The 20,129-nt window shown below is 42.6% G+C and overlaps 1 protein-coding gene across 2 annotated transcripts in view; it reads left to right on the plus strand.

Annotated features, from left to right (window-relative positions):
* The window catches only part of ngfa (nerve growth factor a (beta polypeptide)), a 37,716-nt gene extending 18,263 nt beyond the window's left edge, over window positions 1-19,453 (plus strand). For both annotated transcript variants that reach the window (XM_054789941.1, XM_054789850.1), the window contains 2 exons: window positions 16,645-16,753; window positions 18,199-19,453. In XM_054789941.1, coding sequence (XP_054645916.1) covers window positions 18,210-19,019 — 810 coding nt within the window. In that variant the 5' untranslated portion in view covers window positions 16,645-16,753; window positions 18,199-18,209 and the 3' untranslated portion in view covers window positions 19,020-19,453. The remainder of the gene's footprint in view (window positions 1-16,644; window positions 16,754-18,198) is intronic.
* The last annotated feature ends 676 nt before the right edge of the window (window positions 19,454-20,129 follow it).

Here is a 20,129-nt window from a genome sequence, read left to right on the forward strand (position 1 = left end):
TTTGAAAGTGAATGCTAAAGTCGTAAAAATTACATTTTTCTACGCGCCGGGCGCCGTTATGGTCTGAACTTCTTAGAAGAGGGGTGTTTCCCAAGTGACGTCTGCAAAGGAGCAGCTCTCATCCTAAGGAGAGTAAACAAACCCTTCTAGAGGCAGCTCGTCGACTTTGTGTGGTATATTTGTCATCAAAACAGTAGTCATGCCAAAACATTGCGTTGCTGCTGGCTGTTCACAGTGCCCGAGTGATACTGTAAGTTTGTTTTCTTTTTCAAAACACGAAGGTTTAAGACTACAATGAATCTACTTACAACTTCTGAAGCAGTAGCTGATTAGGTTCAACTGTAATGATCAGAAAGCAAACATGCACACAGGGAGCGTGAGGTTTGACTCGCAGGATTTAGATGTACTAGCCACATACATGCCATATATCAGGGTACAAGTGAATAAATATTCTGCCAATCAAAAGAATATGGTTACATTTCTGAGGTTTTACTGTACAAGTGTTTGTTTCAGTGTCTCTGCCAACTGAGCTGAACTGAAGGTGATTTTCAGGGAGAAACACCATGAGTTTGTAAGCTCAAGGCATATTTCATATTTGGTCATCTTGTAACCTAACACCAGAATAGTGCTTTTCCACTAAATCCATCCCAGAGCTCATTTTCTATTAAGACAGCAACTGGCACAGAAACACGCACAAGTTTGCTATAATAAGTAACGTAATCATCCTAATTAAATGTTTACAGCAGAATGTGTTCGTTCGGAATGCTTGATCTTCTCAGAGAAAACCTCTACGCTGTCTTAGCAAACATCATGTCACGTCTTGTCTTTGGCATAGTGGCGACGACCCCAGTATGCAGAAAGCAGGCACGAATTGCAGGAAAAACGTTTCTTTTAATGTTGGCTGCAGCGCAGCGGCAGGAACTCAAAAGAACAAAGCTTTGCAGTAGCGTGTCAAGCTTACATAACACAGACACAAACGAACGAACGAACGAACAACAAAGAAAGATGCACGCACCTGAACTAAATAGGACAACTCAAATTAGCAACAGGTGCAAGAGATAAAGAAAGCAAAGCAGGCGGACACAAACCAGGCAAAACAGGAAGTACTACCAAAATAAGAGCATAGAACAGGAACTAAGGCATAAAAGTGTAAACACACTAACCTGTCACGCAGGCTAACACATAGATCGTGACAGTACCCCCCCCTCAAGGACGGATCCTAGACGTCCGAAAAGTCCAAAGTCACAACAAAAGAAGAAAGGAGGGATGGGTGGTGGGAGGACCGGTGGTGGGTCAGCGGCACGACCCCTCCGGCGGACGGCCAGGATGGTGAGCCTGGCAGAGGAGTTGGGACCCATCCGGCGGTCGGCTAGAACGGCAGGTCCGGCGGAGTGAGTAGCGGAACCTTTCCGGAGGACGGCCAGGATGGTGAGCCTGGCAAAGGAGTTGGGACCCCTCCGGCGGTCGGCTAGAATGGCAGGTCCGGCGGAGTGAGTGGCGGAACCTCTCCGGAGGACGGCCAGGATGGTGAGCCTGGCGGAGCTGGCAGGAGAACTGAGCAGTAGCAGGGACTTCAGCAGAGGACAACTGGCGCATGGGAGATGCCAGAATGGGAACGAGAGTTGGGGCACGGTGGCGTGTTGGAGACGCCAGGACGGGAACTCCAGGCGAAGCCGGCTGACGTGTGGGAAACGCCAGGACAGGAACTGAAGGCGGAACATATGCAGGAGTCTCGTCCTCTGGAACTGAAGGAGGAGCAGGCGAAGCGGGCTGCTGTTCTTGGATTTCTGCAACAAGCCCTGCAGCCTGACTTCCAGGTAGAGGACTGAGCTGTGCGTTTTGGCTATCAGGAGGAACAAGCTGTGAGTCTTTTCCTGATGCAGTGAGCTCCGCATCTTGACTTACAGGTGGAAGAATGATCCTTGCGTTCAAGCTTGCGTGCGGGGAAGTGGGCCCTGCGTTTCGTCTTGTAGGAGCAGGAGCGAACAGTGTGTCTTGGCTAGCAGCAGCAGGAGAGAGTTGTGCGTCTTGGCTTGCAGACGGAGGAGCTAGCTGTGCGTCTTGGCTTGCAGACGGAGGAGCTAGCTGTGCGTCTTGGCTTGCAGACGGAGGAGCTAGCTGTGCGTCTTGGCTTGCAGACGGAGGAGCTAGCTGTGCGTCTTGGCTTGTAAGAGCAGGAGTGGACTGTGCTTCCTCATTAGCTACAGCGAGCCCTGCGTCTTGCCTAGCAGGTGCGGGAGCGTACTGGAGTTCCTCAGACGCAGAACTAATGGCACCATTCCCCTCTTCCACAAGCAGGACGGAATGTGTGTCCAACGCACAGCTGGTAGTACTAGCCCCCCCTTCCGAAGGCGGATCCCAGACGCCGTTCACTGCCATCGGCGGAACCAGGGAAGGGAGGAGGGGGGCTTGGAGGTGGGTCAGTAGTTCCACCTGCTCTGACCTCCCGAACCGAACTGCAGGTGGCCTCAGGCGTGGTCTTGAAACGGGCTTGAAATGCCGCGGGGTGGGACGGGGGGGTTATGAGGTTCGAGGCAGCCAGGTGTGGCCTCTGGGGGAGTCTGTGACTTCAAGCAACACGGCACGGACACCGGGAGGGACTGAAGCTTGAAGCTGTGTGGTGTGGGCTCCAGCGGCGTCTGTGACTTCACACCGCGTGGAGTGGGCACAGGGTGAGTCTGACACTTTTTGAGCCGAGGTGCAGGGGTGGGAGGAGAACTGACCTCTTGACGTTGCCTGGGAAGCAACTTGGAAACAACGGAGGGCAGTTGGAGCTCGGAGCTTCGGGACGCGGGGATCTGAGGGAGACTGACCTCCTCTTGGCGTTGCGTGGGAAGCGGAGAATCGGAGGAGGGGGGCAGCCAGAGCTCGTCGTGCTGACGCTGAGCGGGGACCGTAATGGGCTGAGCCATCAGCCGGCACTCAGCAACATTACAAAGAGGGAATTGCACCTCTGCTTGGCGTGGTGAGGAGGAGTTGCGTGGCTTCACCCTTTTACGCCGTGAACCTCTCGCTGGAGCCGGTCCAAACATGACTTGGCGTCGTGGATGGTCAGATGTGCCTTTGGCGGGTCCCGGGTACACCCACGCCATAGGAATAAGCGTGCCGTCCGGCCCCCACACCATGTCCTCCAGCTCCTCTGGAGAGAACATCGTGCACTCCTCTTCCATAGCCTTTAGGATCTGCCAGGTACAGAAATCGCTCTCTGCGAGGTCATCTTCTTCTGGTTGTTGCATTCTGTCACGTCTTGTCTTTGGCATAGTGGCGACGACCCCAGTATGCAGAAAGCAGGCACGAATTGCAGGAAAAACGTATCTTTTAATGTTGGCTGCAGCGCAGCGGCAGGAACTCAAAAGAACAAAGCTTTGCAGTAGCGTGTCAAGCTTACATAACACAGACACAAACGAACGAACGAACGAACAACAAAGAAAGATGCACGCACCTGAACTAAATAGGACAACTCAAATTAGCAACAGGTGCAAGAGATAAAGAAAGCAAAGCAGGCGGACACAAACCAGGCAAAACAGGAAGTACTACCAAAATAAGAGCATAGAACAGGAACTAAGGCATAAAAGTGTAAACACACTAACCTGTCACGCAGGCTAACACATAGATCGTGACACATCATGCCGTTGGAATATTTGTGGAAATTGATGCTGCATTTTGTAAATTTGGCTTCTGGGAAGTGAGCACATAAAACTTAAGTTTTACAGATTGTGGTGTGTAGTGGACCCAAATGCAGTAAAAGAGAAAGTTTTATTTTCTTGAAAACAAATGTATGAAAGTGTTTATGAGCAGCAGACCTACAATGTGTCTTGAGTTACTAGACCAAGCAGAATCTTGATAACAATACTAACGAGAGCATTGGGAGACGATACATCTGTGCCAGGCAAACAATTACTACTATTATATTACTACTACTACTAGTCTATCATCTAGTTGCCCGACGTTCAGACAGGTCACTGCTGCATATTTCTCTCTGTGAAGAGTTTGGATGTTCCCCCTGCGCGTGCGTGGGTTTTCTCTGGGTTTCCTCTCACATTCCAAAAACATGCATGTTAGGATAATTGTAGACTCTAAATTGTCCATAGGTATGAATGTGAGTGTGAATGGTTGTTTGTCTATATGTGCCCTGCGATTGGCTGGCGACCAGTCCAGGGTGTACCCCGCCTCTTGCCCGAAGTCAGCTGGGATAGGCTCCAGCATACTTGCGACCCTAGTGAGGATAAGCGGCATAGAAATGCTATAGGATGGATGGAAGATGACATGCATGTATTTTGAATGCAATTTTTGAATAAAAAATTTATTTGCATGCTTTTATCTTTATAAAAGTGGGTCATATGAGACCATTTGAGAACCCGTGGTCTAGACAACCATTCATACTCACATTGGCACCTCTGGGCAGTGACTCCACCGTGCTGTTCATGGTTTGGATAATTTGTAGCTATTTGGTTTTAAAAACAATCTTTGTAGTGGTTCACATGGCTGGCTTCAGCCAACTTCAGCTAACTTCAGCTGACTTCAGATCAGCTTCCACCGAATGACCACTGTTGTGAATGTGAGTGTGAAGGTTGTTGTCTGTATGTCCCCAGATTGGCTACATCATACAGCAAGCTTAACCACAAATATTACTTTTATTTTCTTTACTTTATTACTTTTTTAACATAGTTAGTATTATGATGCTTTGTGCTGTGCTTTGTTTCTGGAGAAAATAATCAAATCATGGTTAGGTCCTGCAAAGGGGGCATTAGCGTTCGAACATACTATATTCCAACCTCCTCCTGCTTGGCCCATCCATCCATTTTCTATGCTGCTTGTCCTCATTTGGGCTGCAGGTAGGCTGGAGCCAATCCCAGCTGATTTCGGGCAAAGGGAGGGGTACATCCTGCCATCACAGTGCACATATAGACCTTTCACCCTTCACTTTCACGTTCACCTATGGACAGTTTAGAGTCTCCAGTTAACGTAGCATGCATATTTTTGGAATGTGGCAAGAAGGCGGAATACCTGGAGAAAACCCGGAGATACTAACCCAGATCTCCTGACTGTGAGGCCAACATGCTAACCACTAGGTCACCGTGCTTCCTGCTCACCCACGACTGCTAATTGTGAATAGCTTCTCTGAGACTGTGTGTATGTGTTTGTGCATTAACGCCATTAACGCCACTCCCTCTTGTTTGGCTCCCTCTTGTTCATTCATTTTAACTTGTAATTGTGAAGAATATAGACTTTTTTTTTGGACAATCTGTTCTCTGAAACCACTATTGGTAACATATGCTTGCCGGCGGTGGTGTTCTATTTTTTTTTAAATGTGGAGCCAAGGAGGGAACACCTTTAACTGGAAAAACTGCATGACATAAGCTCGCGTGATAAAATAGTAATTGATGCCATTGCTTCAACAGTGGTATTAGTTTCACAAAATAAACTCTGCAGACCGTATGCTGTTTTTCTACTGTTTATCCATGCATGATTTATTCTACTTCAGCACTGATGACACATTTATCCATTTTCAGTTCACACGTTTATTACCCTTGACGGATAACCATCGAGGCAAATATTAATGTCGATTAAGCATTTACCGCCACCATTTCTGTCAAATACTGTACTTTCAGTACTTTGAGTGTGTGTTGGTGTAAAAGCAAACGTGTTGACGTGACAGTCATCCCTCTCAAAAATAATTTCCAGTGGAGGACTGAAGGAGGAAGTGCACTTCACTCAACTGATACACAGTAAAAACATTTAGCTTTCTCTCCATTTCCTCACTCATTCATGTGGCTGTCACCCTCACTTTCACGGCCTCTCATTATCTGAGGCTGTTGTCATCACCTGCAGAAGTGAGGTGTGCATTTGCTCAAGGGCACTGTTGACACGCTGCCGCCGCACATCTTTTAGCAGGGGCTTTGTAACCCATGACTGCTGCATCACATGCGCACGGAGCTCAAGCAGACATTGTGTTTTGTCTGGCTTTTATCTCAAACACAACAACCACGTGCAGCCATTTTGCAAACGCAAACAAGCATCTAACCAGCAGGCTAAATGGAACTATGTCATCAGCTAATGTTACATAGTAGGGCTGCAGCTATTGAATATTTTAGTAATCGGGTATTCTACTGAAAAGTACTTTGATTAATTGAGTAATTGGATAATATTAGTATAATGGTGCTTTGTAGATGTATCCATCAGAGACTGTAATGACTTACTGGAAAAGGAGAGTAATAATAATTAGTTAATTGACATTACTATGGTCATGGCAATGGTTTAATTTATTCTGAGCATGCATACAAGTTACATTGGAATACATCACATCGTACAATTCACTGTTCCACATGTCCAAAAAGCAGTAGGAAGAAGAAAAGCTTATTAATCTTACCCCCCTCTCTGTTTCACATCAGTTACAATACTTATTCACTCAATGGCTCCCAGCAGCCATGGCTGCAAGGCCACCAGAATGAATGAATTGCAATGAACTGCTCTGATGGGAGGAAATGCATGGGCTACTATTGTATATTGTATATTCTGGGATATTATTCAATATTTCCTAGCTACCTTTTGGGTGTGAGTGACCGTGAGTCAGACTGTTATATTGAGTAATGACCTCCTACGATTTCCGGGTTGACAAACATAGTTGTGTGTGCCCGTATAGCTGGTGATTAGTATTTCCTCACTGACTCGCGAACAGCACAGTATTTAAACAGTTATTAGTCGTTCTGAAGTAAAGGAAATGTCACAAAATTAGAATTTAGCCATAAATTAGCCGCACCGCTGTATAGAAAAAGAAAAAAGTAGCCGCTTATACACCGGAAATTACAGTAGATATGCTAATACCAGAGAACAATACAGAGTATGGAGTGATTTTTGGCCCAGACAAATTTAGCTTTATTCAGTATTGAGGTATTTCTTGACACTTTTTGTTGTATATTTTTAATGAGAGACCTCTAGCACATATTATCATCTGTTATGACCCCCAAAAATGTATTTCCGTTACCCTGTCAATGTCCACGTTGTCAGTTTGTATTTTCACATAAATATAATTTCTGCTTTTACCAAATAGCATTATTTTAATTTTACTTAGGTTCAGCGATAGTGTGTTTTTATCAAACCATCTTTTTAATATCGTCATTTCATCTGTGACTTTTTTATTAGCTCTTGTGTGTTTTATTAGCGCCGCAGTATTTGTGAAGATCTGATAATACCGGTTGCCGTATCTCGTTTTAACTCTGGGGACCGCAGAACCACTGCTAAACATGTCGAATTGGCGGCGAAAAACCTTGGAAACTCCTCTGTTATGGAGCATGAATGGAAGCTAGCGGGGTTCGCTTAGTTTAGCTAGGCAGCTTTTTGTGTGCGCGCAACTCAGGCTGGCTGAAAATACAGTATTTTCACCGTGTTGTGTTTGACTGCTTTAATGCAAGGACCATTTTAACAATGCCCACTGACTACGTGCAGGTGTTTCGTCTGTCGGTCACATCAGCTGCCCAATCAGCATCATTGTACGCATGCAGTCTAAGTTTGTCATTGTCGCAGTTTCTGTAGCAGAGTTCTTTCTCACTGGTCTTGCTTGAAGGCATAACACACGTGTGTATTCTGGAAAGGTCAGGCCTCTTTCCTGTCAACATTGCATATGGTGTCTGCTTTGTGCGGTTGCTGTAGCACCTGTTCCTCACTATACCGCAGTCTGAACAGCATATGTCCGTAACTGCTTTGGTAGCCCACTTTCTAGCAGCATGCACCTTGCCATGTCAATAAGTTTACGCCAGTTTCTCTCTGCAGCACCATTCTGGTGCGGTGAATATGGTGCTGAGGTTTCATGTCTAATTCGGTGTATTTTTAGAAGTGTCTGGAATGTGGATTTTGTACCATTATCTGACCTGACACACGTCACCTTTCCACATGGTGGCGTATCTGCAAGAAACCTTTCTGTACCTTGCACAGTGTCACTCTTACTTTTCATGAAATACAAAAACATAGCACTGGAGTAATCGTCAGTGAGTGAAATTGCATACCTGTGGTCATCTTTTGACTCTGGATCTATTGGCCCTGCCAGATCTGTGTGGACCAACTCTAATGGTGCTTTTGCTCTCACATCAGGATCCCTGTTTCTTGTTTGAGTAAACTTTCCTTGTATACGGATTTTAGATTATAGGGGTTGTTTGTTGAGTTTTCCCTTAATGACTATTCCATCATTTTGCAATTTTTTTATATTCCCAAAATTACATTGGCCTAGAATTTCATGCTACTCCTGCATGTCACCACAATCATCCTTTCTCTCATGAATGTGGAACTTTTTTTGCATTGTTGTGCGTAAGCACATCTCTACCTTGTTTGAAAATGACGGTTGCTCCATTAGAAGTAGCAGCTTTAACAGAAAAAATATTCTAGTTTGTAGTTGTCATATGACAACAGTCAGCTGACATTAAGCTCCCCTCCTGATTCGCGCTTGCTCCCCCGCAGCGTTTCAAGCTACACACGAAGATGCAACTTTCATCTTTATTATTCTGATTATGGATGAACTAACTGCGGTAAGATATCTATAACAAAAGTTATCTGTTCACTTGTAGCGGCTAGTTACGTAGAAAAAAAGTGTATTGTTTCCTGGCTTTGGTTCGCGTCATGAACTCTACTACAGAAATCAGTGTTTTCTACACGTTTGCTTCTCAAACTATTATTTCATGATGAAATTAAAAATGTGCCCATTGGTGAAACCTTTTCAATATGTTGCCTTGACTTCGGCTGCATTGTCTTTTGCATAAATTCTTTTAAATTCTTGTATATCGGTAATGCTTGATAGCAAATGCTAACTGGATGTAATACATGAACTGTGTGCCCTAATGAACGTTACATAGCTAATTTGACTGACATATTACCAGTACTCAGGTTATGTACACAACTATTTAGGAGTTATGTGTAATTATCTTTATTTCCATATTGAAGTAAATTATGATAGCGACTACTTTGATTACTTTGAAAATTTGAATGTGAAATACTAATCATTAATATTTACAATAGAATTTCAGAATTTTCTGGTTACATTTTGTATGTTTTCTATGTTTTATAGAAAGAGGTAGATCATTTTGACTTGTACTTGCATGCTGAGAAAGTGCGTGCACCCCTGATATACATGTACTGTATAATGTACATTATATTTTTGGAAAATAAATATAGTAAATATATATACTTTCTTATTTATAGAAGTAGGTAGATCTTTGGGACTTGGTCATTTTAGAAGTAGCTCGCAGGCTAAAAGAGTGTGAGCACCCCTGCTGTAGATGATGTAACTCAACATCAGCTCATTGATTTACGCTATGTTAACTTGACCTTGTCTTGAGTCTTTCATTCCATTGTGGGGGTCTTTGGAGGAGTTGCAGCAACATAGAAGATGTGCTGTTGTGGTATGTAAGTGCCGCGTTACAACAAATACACGTTACGGTGTTCAACTTGCTGTTCAGCCTGAAATGCTCCGACACTTTTCATATTTGTATATGAAAAGCATATATTTATATATTATTTAATTTTAACTTCCTTCTCTTTCGTCACCTTTGTTTTCTCTCGCCTCTTCAATCTTGTTGCTCCTTGAACTACTTGTAAACATTTGCTTTCTTCTTCTTCCTCTGCATGGGTGACTTAAGGGCGTTGGTGACATCAGGGACACCTCGAGGCAGAAAAAAAATCCTCGATTATTTTTTGTAATCAAGGTGCTCGAATTACTCAAGCAATCGTTTCATCCTTACTACATTGTCATTACATATCAAAGTGGGGTCGCGTTCCCCTGCCTTAGGAGCCAAGTCATTTCCTAATTAACTTTTTTTAGGTCATAATCTAGCAGTTTATGTTGTCTTCTCACATACGTTCACAAATTTAAGTGTGTTAAACCAGATTTTGCGTCACAATGTGTGAAACCCTCATGCGGTGGTAGAATTTGAAAGTGATAGGTGACTCACAGGGAATGGCCTTGATTTACAACGAGAGAGAGGAACCACAAAGACATAAACATCCTCCACGGTGCCAAATTAAGGACCTTACAAGGGATGACTCACAAAGCCATATTGAAATGCTGCTTTGTTTATGCTGGACTGTATTGATATAATGTGAAGCATTGCATGTTTGTCACTTGTGACATGTTTTCACAAATGGCATTCATTTGGTCTAGTGGTTAGCACGTTGGCCAACACAGTAACAGCCTGGAGATCGGGAAGATCTGGGTTCGATTCTCCCTTGGGCATTTCTGTGTGGAGTTTGCATGTTCTCCCCGTGTGCGCATGGGTTTTCTCCGGGCACTCCGGCTTCCTCCCACATTCCAAAAACATGCATGTTAGGTTAATTGGCGACTCTAAATTGTCCATAGGTGTGAATGGTTGTTTGTCTATATGTGCCCTGCGATTGGCTGGCGACCAGTCCAGGGTGTACCCCGCCTGTCGCCCGAAGTCAGCTGGGATAGGCTCCAGCATGCCCCCGCGGCTCTAATGAGGAAGAAGCGATATAGAAGATGGATGGATGGCATTCATTTTGCTGGTACACAATGAAATTATCTCACTTGGAATATAAACTACTTGGCGTCTTTATTGAATACGCCAAACAACCTCTGAACAGTAGCCAATGAATTTTAATTTGGAAGGCCAGACAACAACAACAAACACAGATATACAGTATGTTAGATACATGGAAAGATACTTTATGTATCTCCAAGAGAAATTCACATACTGTAGATCAAATTGACGGTTAAGGGCGTTTGGGGCTTTTTTGATCATTGAATATTCTTTTCATGAATGGGAATTAAAAAACAAACACCAATGGTTCTGTTGTAATCATTCACGCTCATACTTTGAAAATGAAAACTTTCGGTGTCCGAACATGAAAAAACATCTGTTTTTGGTCTGTTTTTTCTCTTTTGTTGATGGGTGATTTTATTTTTCTCTATGAAATATACAATAAAAATCAAACCGTTTTTGGAGATGTAGTTATTGCTTTGTGACACGGAAGATGAAGACTGCTTTGAATTTCAGTTTTGTTATCTGTATTTCAAATAAACCAATCATTTTCTTTTTCAGCGTCAAAAAACAATAACTACATTTAAATAAACTGTTGGATTTTTATTGTATATTTCATATAACAAACGTAAAACAGTGAACAAAAAGGACAATCAGACCAAAACATATGTTTTTTCATATTCTGACATATTCATATTCGGAAGTTGCCATTTAACGGCCAGACCGTGGACTGGCCTGTAGGCGGTGCTGTCCCTTGCATCGTAGTAGGGCTGGGCGATATGGACCAATATGGATATATTTAGGTTGAATATCGATATACCACATTTTTCCAAAAAGTGAGTTTAGACAAAAGTCAAAGCCAAATATGCATGCAAAGTCATTTTATTAAAATATAAAAAATCTTACAGAAAAATAGATGCTAAAAATAAAATAGTACATTGTCTTTTTTAAAGAAGTATACACTGCTCAAATAAATAAAGCGAACACTAAAATAACACATCCTAGATCTGAATGAATAAAATATCTATTCTTATTAAGTACTTTGTGACAACAAAATCACACAAAAATGATCAATGAAAATCAAATTTATTAACCCGTAGAGGTCTGGATTCAAAATTAAAGTGGGAAAAACACACTATTCCCTTTGTACAACAGCATGTGAAATTGATTGTCAATCTGTGTTGCTTCCTAAATGGACAGAAGTGTGATTGACTTTATTTTATTTTAACAGTGTAGAAAAAGTGAAATATATTCTTCAATCTTAATGAATGCTGCACTCACCGTACTCTCTACAGTCGGGTTAGATGTTTGAAAATAGCGAAATATCGCCCAGCCCTAAGCTATGGTAATCATGGCGCAACAACAGAAGAGTGTCTTTGCAGGAGATTTCTGTATACTGTATGTCTATATCTCGTTTTATTGTTGTGAAACTAATGGATACAGCATCAGCAATTAGCTACTCAACGCGGCTGTAAACAACATTGTAAAACATCAGAGAAATACTTGCGATTACTCTTAGGCTGTGACTTTTGTTTTAAAAGTCAATAGAGTAGCCGTTTACATTTTTTTGATCAGCAAAAAGTCCAGGGAAGAAAAGTGTCATAATTTTCATGTTGGCATTGCACTATTAGTGCAGCAGCAGTGGCGGAGACAGAAATTGTTCATTGGGGTGGCCAAGGTGAGACCATTACTCACACAGGGGTGGCAATAAGTTGATACCTGAAATGTCTAGATGGCCAGTGGGGTGGCTGGAGAGTGACCTGGCCACCACGTTAGCCACCACTGTGCAGCAGCACGCTGAATTCGTTCCCACGCCACACTGCAAATTGCATGTGCACAGTAATTCCGGCCCAAAATTAACATATTTCGCACCATCAGATTTTTTTTTTTGACAAGAGGTGGTCCAAAACTCAGTATAAATCCAATGCGAAATTGAAGAGGAGAAGTAATCTACCTAGCAACATGTATACGAATGAAAATACACCCGATATCATATGAAAAAGCAGCATTTTCATTTTCTAATCAAGCAGACACACACACAGCATCAGATTTTACCGTCACTTACTTCTGGGAATTGTTACATTCCTACTAGTGAGGATGTCTAGGATGGAAGGAAAGATGGATGGAAGGAGCAAGCTAACTTGCTACTAGCCACCCATGTTTGTTTATAGGCTTGAGAGGCGGTTTGATGAGGTCATCATTTACGAGCCGGGAAAATACAGGAGCCCATAGGCCTATGTACAGCATTATGTTTATTATCGGCTTCATTATAAGGAAAAATCCGGATACCGATGTTGATCGATATTACATTTTTATGCCAATATCGGCCCAATAATATTGGTGGGCCGATATTATCGGACATCCGTAACAGAAATTGTTGCGCCGAAATGTCCCGAGTGTTGCCGAAATGGGCTTGGAGGTTGCAGTTGTTGCAGTGATCAGTGAAGAAAGAAAGCTTGCATTTGAAATACGATTTGCTGTCTGCTCAGAAATACGACACAGCTGCGGTTGTTATCAATCGTGCTCTTACTTTGAAAATGAAAACTTTCTGTGTCCGAATATGAAAAAACATCTGTTTTTGGTCTGTTTTTTCTTTTTTGTTGATGGGTGATTTTATTTTGTTATATCAAATATAAAATAAAAATCAAACTGTTTTTTGAGATGTAGAGGTCAACGGCTAGCGCTCTCATTCTGCGGACTCTGCTTCAAGCCCCGGGCGGAATGTGGGCTGACTGAACCAGGAGGTTTACATTGGCGCTGTGACCCGGATTGAGGGGGGTGAGTTTAACGAATGCCAGCTGGTGCAGTTGTGCAAGCGTACGTTGGTAAACCTCACTCCCAGACATCTTAATAGTCACGCTGCACATCGAGTTGACAGTCCAGGCTTTTTTAGCGCGATGGCTAGCGCTCTCAATTCTCATTATGCGGACCCTGGTTTGAGCCCAGGCGGAACTCAGGGCTAGCTGGACCAGACAAACATGTCAGCAGGTGCGTGTATCTTGTGTTCGTACTACAAAGAGAAACTCATTGATGGGGTGAGGAAGTAATACTGTGCATCAGAGGTGCTCTCCAAACCACTCTTACTCTGGTGCTCCCATACAACAGTGTTTGTGCATGCTCCAGCAGCAACAAGCCACATATTTTTAACATTAGGATTCTCCTCGCTACATCTCAGCACGGCTCAATCACCCACTCCCTGTTTTGGACTAACCTCCATGTGCATGTGAGCTTGCTGAAGCCAAACCAGTGGGTCAGATTCTGAAACAATAAATCATATAAAGCCCATGGTTACTTAATAGTCAATTATGGAAGAAAAAAATAACTATGTTCTTAACCTATTTGACCTGTTTAAATGTTTGACACACACACACACACACACACTGTTCTGTTCTGCTGGGTCCTGCGACAGGTTGATGGCTTCCAACAGTGTAGTTAATTAGTAACAATAAAAATCCAGAATATGACCTTTTGTTAATGCCTTTTATCTTAATGCTGCGTGGCTTTTCTGTAAAGACATGGAGGTCTACATTCTTAACGTTACATTAAAGTTTCCCCTAAAATCCTAAAGTATAAAGGTAAAGTAAATTATTTATATTTATGGTCTGGAAAAGGCATGTTTTCAAACGTGGTCCAATGAAATACGTCCAAAGCACTTTTACAAAAAGATTTAAGAAATTGGTTCCATTCATCAGGTTATTTTTAACTGGAACACATTAGGTGGATGCTTTTCAGCACTGACATCTTTTGGTCACCACCTGCAACACTAGACACAAAATATTTTTGGAAAGAGCCTTGGACAAACATTTCTTACCTTCATTTATCATATTCTGCCACACATGGCTTCCCTGGTGTGTGATGGTGACACCACTGTATGAAAGAAATGTCAAATGGTTCAAATTTGAAGCCAGAAATTGTTGACCCGGTTACAACTCGCCCACGTGAGTATTTTTGCAGAAATGTGTCATGGGTGCGTCCATGCCATATGCTTTTCGACATCTCCCATGCATAGCTAAATGAAGTTGGATGACATGCATGTATCTATGTACACGTGTTTCTGTGTGAAGGATTACTTCTTTTGAATAAACACTCATAACGTTGCACATGCCTGCACAATCTATTGAAACCCCATTGTATGAAACCTTCCACACAACAAAACTGGAAATTCTTTGTGAAGTTACAATGTCTGATACAATATACCTCTAGTTGTTGATCATATTTGAGAAAGCAGGTGAGTGTGGTGAGTGTGTAAACATGGTGAGTGTGTGTACACAGAGAGGGACGAGGTCAGCTCACGGTGAACTGTGTGGGAGAGGTGATGGGTCAAGTGCTCCTAATATCAGCACTTTTTGACACAAAAAAGATATCAGCCTCATTTGCTCATTGATTTAGATGTTTATTCTTGTTAATGTTTGCCATGTAGTTTGACTAATACTCAGTCCAGTGATGTAGATGATTTGCTTGGTTATTTGCTTGGTTATTTGTCCACATTAACCCTTGATTAAAAGTCAGTAAACAGACATTACACATATATGCACATATTATTGCATTTATGTGCTTTCTCTGCAACACTGTTATGTACAAAAACACACTCATAGAGGCAGAAGTTTCACTGGAGGAAAACTGCACTTTTTTGGGGGCATTTTGCCAGTCATCCTCAATCATTATGTGAGACATGGACACACATCTCTTTCTCTTTTCTGTGCATTCTAAATAGAGAAAAATTGCTAGCACGAGGCAGCTAATAATGCACTTCATGGGATTCACCTAATCCGCCTATAGAGCACTCTGTTAAAACACCTCCAAAAACATACATCAACGTTTTATCATTTATATACATTCTACAACTATGTAGTATCAGGAACATTCATGATAACGTGTAATACTTACAGTATTTTGCTCATTTTAAGCCTTACCAGAGCTTCCTTCCTGGCCGCATTGATTTCACAGAGCCCATAGCGACCGCTACTTCCGTCAACAACAGCAACGTAAAGAAAGTGTTTGCTACCACTAATCGTGGCAGACTTCATGAGAGCACAAGACGACGACTACTTTTCACTTTGACTACCCAGCAGAGAATAACATAGCGCTCGGCAGATCCAGCAATAGTGAAACATTAAGCCATTCTCATAGCGTTAGCATGTAGCGCTAGTGATAAAAGTTTCATTGACAAAATAAAACCATAAAGAAACAGTCATCACTTACAATGTCCGCTCTCAGTGGGATGCCCACTGATGGGATGGCTGTATCTTTCAGCACGAGGCTTGTGCTCCCTGTTGAGCTGGTAAATTCAATTTAAACTCAAAGGCGATACAGCAATTCCATAGCTCACGTTACCTGGCTCGTGAGGTGGAGCCAGGGCCGAGCTAGAACAATAGATGCTAACAAGCCAGTATCAGAGTCGTTCATACCCAACTACAGGGAGCTACACTTCCCTTTGATCGGAGGTGCTAATGGCAGGAGAGGATTAGAACACAACTCCGCCCAGTCTTAGTGTAAGGAACCAACAGGAGGAGGGTGTTGGCACCCCAATTCCGCCCACTTTTACTGTATTTAAGGCCTAGGCTACCAGCACTTGTTATTTCGCTGACAAAGGTCCTCGGATGATGAGCGAAACGTCCAACACGTTCTTCACAAAAGTACAGATGACGTCTCTAAAATAAATTCTCAAAAACGTTTTGGAAAGTGGAAATTATTGAGACCTTGTCTAAATGATATGCAGTTGTTTAAAATAAATAAATGAATTCATCTGATGGCTTATATTGTTTATTTTATGAGCTATGCTATGATTTGAAATACACTCCTTTTTAACATTTACCGGACATGTTAGGTGTATTTGCACAAAGTACCAGTATCGCCGATACCAGCCTGAATTTTACTCAGTATCAAATCGGAAAAGAAATCAGTTGTATCATACCTTTTCTAGGTATTGTACCTTTTATATTTATACTCAATTTGTTTCTGTTTCTTTATCTGAGTTCAACGGCATTACCTCCTGCTGTGATAATTTCATATACACCATTTCCATAATCCATCTATTCATCTGAATACTTGTACATACGTGGTAAATTGCAAGTATTTCAGTGGAATCCCATTTAAATACTAAATCTGTATGCTAAGTAATTACTCTGTGTGAACAGTAATACGTGCTTGTGTGTTGCAGAACTGTGGTTCGGGGGGGTCCAGATGGCAGGCATGAGGGGCCCGGCCTGCACTGGAGTCTGGCTCTAGAGTCCACCGGGGCTCCCATTTTACCTGGACACATTCCACAGGTACGACTTTCAAGACGTGTCATCTTCTTACAAATGGCCTAATGTACGCCTTCGACCTAATCTATTCACTGCAGTACTACAAAGAATAAAACTGTTAAGTGATGAAAATGGCTGTTTGTCTGACAAAAAACAGTGATAATGCACCATTAGTCCTTTCTTTACATTTCGTATGGGTCAGATGACTATACAGTATATTGTGACAGTTAGTGATGAATCAATCTGAGATTACTTACTGTAGCTTGAGGACTGAAGAGACAGTTTTGTTTTGTAACAACTATCCCTTGCTTGCATGTCTGCAAGTGTGACTTTAAATGACTCTGGTGTAATGTATGCAACATGTTAAAGGGACTGCATACAGCAGATTACTCCAGCTGCCTAGAGGGCACCAACATTCGAAAGCATAAATAGTATTATATCCCGCCTCTTCCTGCTTTGAGTACGTAAGACATTACACACACATGTGCACTTATTTATGCTTGTTGTCAGCTAATAATATGACAAAGTTTAGCTACCAACATTTAATGTATTGCCTACCATAAACACACAATGACTCGTGATACACATGTACGTGTTCACCAACAGCTATGACTGCCAAATATTTTATTCTGGCTGAATGAATTACAATTTTTTTTCCCTATTATTATTTTTTTATTGTGACAATTATTGATTGTCATGCCAGCTGGTGGTGGTGGTATTCTTATATTTTTAGTTTTAAAAAATTTAATTTGGAGCGAGTTGCATACCGTCCCTTTTAATGCTGCGCAGTAAGTGAAGAGAATTTCCCCTACCCACGTTGCATATGGGTTTGTTTGTGTGCTATTTACATTCATTTGCTAATTTTCTGCAATGATCTACTGTAATGTGCCAAATTTCCCTCAGGGGTCAAAAGAGAATTTTGATTCATCATGTTTAAACTAAACAAACAGCTCATAGTTGGACTTTAATTCAGTCCATAGTAGAATTAGAAAGGTATGTATTTTGGAATCATTTTCACATCACTTATGCGTTCATACAGTCATTGAAGGAACAGACATCATAATGTTAAATAATGCTAAACAGTCATTATAATAATATATAGGAAATGGAAGCTCACTTTTGTTGTTGTCATATTTTCCATGGTTGTCATGGAAAGGCATTGAATGTGTAGTCCTACAATAATGTGGTGCATATAGCATACATTGTTGGTGGAGATTCTCAGTCAACCCATGAATGTTTCACTTTTAATCCAAAATGCTTTTTCAGTCCTAAATTTTTGGGGGAGAGAATATTTATGAGAGTGGTCCCAGGAGAATGCTTTATTTCAATGTGTTCTGACTCCACCAGGAATTTATAACTGAAGAAGCCTTTAGGAGTAAAAGGTAAGAAGAGGTTGAGTTACCTCCCATTCAAATTGTATAGTTCATAAGTGTTATTTTAATACATTGTGTTCTGTGGTGGGGTTTCAGGACGTGTGCCCATGAGGTCGTCACCACTGGCCCTGGTCCTCCTAATCGGCGTCCAGGCTGTACTGAACACGGGAGGTGGACTGGCCCAAAGTGCACGGTTAGCCAACCACAGAGCAGGACAGCAGCAGCAGACCACATCGACAGCGTCGGGAGACCAGCATGCTGAACATCACAGGACCAGCCACCACAGGACCAAGAGGCCTCATCGGGCAGCCTCACACATGCCTGACCCCTCCATCCCTGTGGTGGACCCCAAGCTCTTCTCCAAGAGGCGGTACCGATCCTCACCCCGTGTCGTCTTCAGTGAGGTGCCGCCCTCACATGATGCCTTGGAGGGTGAGGGTTATGACACTGATGGAGTGAGGGGGCTGAGGGTGAGGCGCAGAGCAGGGTCGCACACCATGCACAGAGGAGAGTACTCAGTATGCGACAGCATCAACACCTGGGTGGGCAACATGACTCGAGCCACAGATATCGCTGGGAATGAGGTGACTGTGCTGCCCAACGTCACAATCAACAATGTGGTGAAAAAGCAGTTCTTCTATGAGACCACCTGTCGAACCCCAACGCACAGGGGCTCTGGGACAGCAAATGTGGGAAGAACGGGTGGACGGGGTGGCAAACAGGGCTCCAAATCGGGAAACTCGGGCTGTCTCGGCATCGACAGTCGCCACTGGAACTCCTACTGCACCAACACACACATATTTGTAAGTGCCCTTACCATCTTCAAAGAACGGACAGCCTGGCGTTTCATCCGCATCAATGCTGCATGCGTGTGCGTGCTCAGCAGGAAATCTTGGGCAGGACGACTAGGACACTGACGGGAGAATGGCCCTGCCTGCCCAAATATCGAATCACAAGCGTTTCTCAGCCACTGCAGCTTTATTGCCAATACTGTAAACCTTGTTCCCAGCCTCCTCACAAACACTGACCTTGTCCACACACACAGACACAGACAGTTTCATTGTTCCAGCCCTGTGCCCGCCCCTGACCCTACCTCAGTCCAAGACATCCTGGTTGTTTTAAATTAAAAGACCTGCATGTTATATTTATGGTTTATACAGTCAAATATGAAAATATACAGTATGTGTATATATTCAAAATGAACTCAAGCTTTTATTGTTGTTAAATGTTGTTGTATTGTTGTTCATGTTGTTATTTATTCAACACATCTGTACTTGCCTGGTTTGTTTTGTCAGTTTTAAATATGCACATTTAGAATTTTTACATGAATGATGGATAAAAAGAAATGACAGCTTTATTATCGACTTCCTGACCCTTCTTTTGGTTTCACCTGCACATCAGGTTACTATTTGGTCAATTTTATTTTTTTGTGCTAACACATCCAAAAATATAGTCATTCCTCGCCACTTACTGAAACTGACAGATCGCTATTCAGCTAGCAATTTGGTATGAAAACAGATATTACTATTGCAAGATTTGTAGAAGATATGTAACAAAAATGTGGATTTACTTACTGCCACCTTGGCACGCTTTTCCACGGTCAAACGCCTTCTGGGTTTTTGACGTGTTTGTCCACGTCAGTGCTTGTATTATCTCGGTCGGGGAAAGATAGTCGGGACAGCTGATGGCAGGAACACTCTCTGGTAATACACATTCAGTCCCAAACTTTCCTTTGTCTGAGGCGCAGTAGCAAAACAATTGTCCTTGAAATGTGCCGAAGTACTGAAGCATCTGCCGTTGCAAATGACGTCTTTTGGAAATGTGAAATGTGAACACAGCGAGTGGGCATAATACAAAAAAATATAGAATAACAGAAATTCAACCAAACCTGCACCACAACAATATAGAATTCAGTGGAGTTCATGGGAACTTCCAGGTGGGAGGTTTCTCAGCAAAAAATCACTTCCTCCTGCTCCGAGACTGGTTTCAGTGACAAAAAGTGAAAAGCAATCAAGTACTTATCTAAC

Source organism: Dunckerocampus dactyliophorus, chromosome 1 (assembly GCF_027744805.1).
Source record: "Dunckerocampus dactyliophorus isolate RoL2022-P2 chromosome 1, RoL_Ddac_1.1, whole genome shotgun sequence".
NCBI classification, from domain to species: Eukaryota; Metazoa; Chordata; class Actinopteri; order Syngnathiformes; family Syngnathidae; genus Dunckerocampus; species Dunckerocampus dactyliophorus.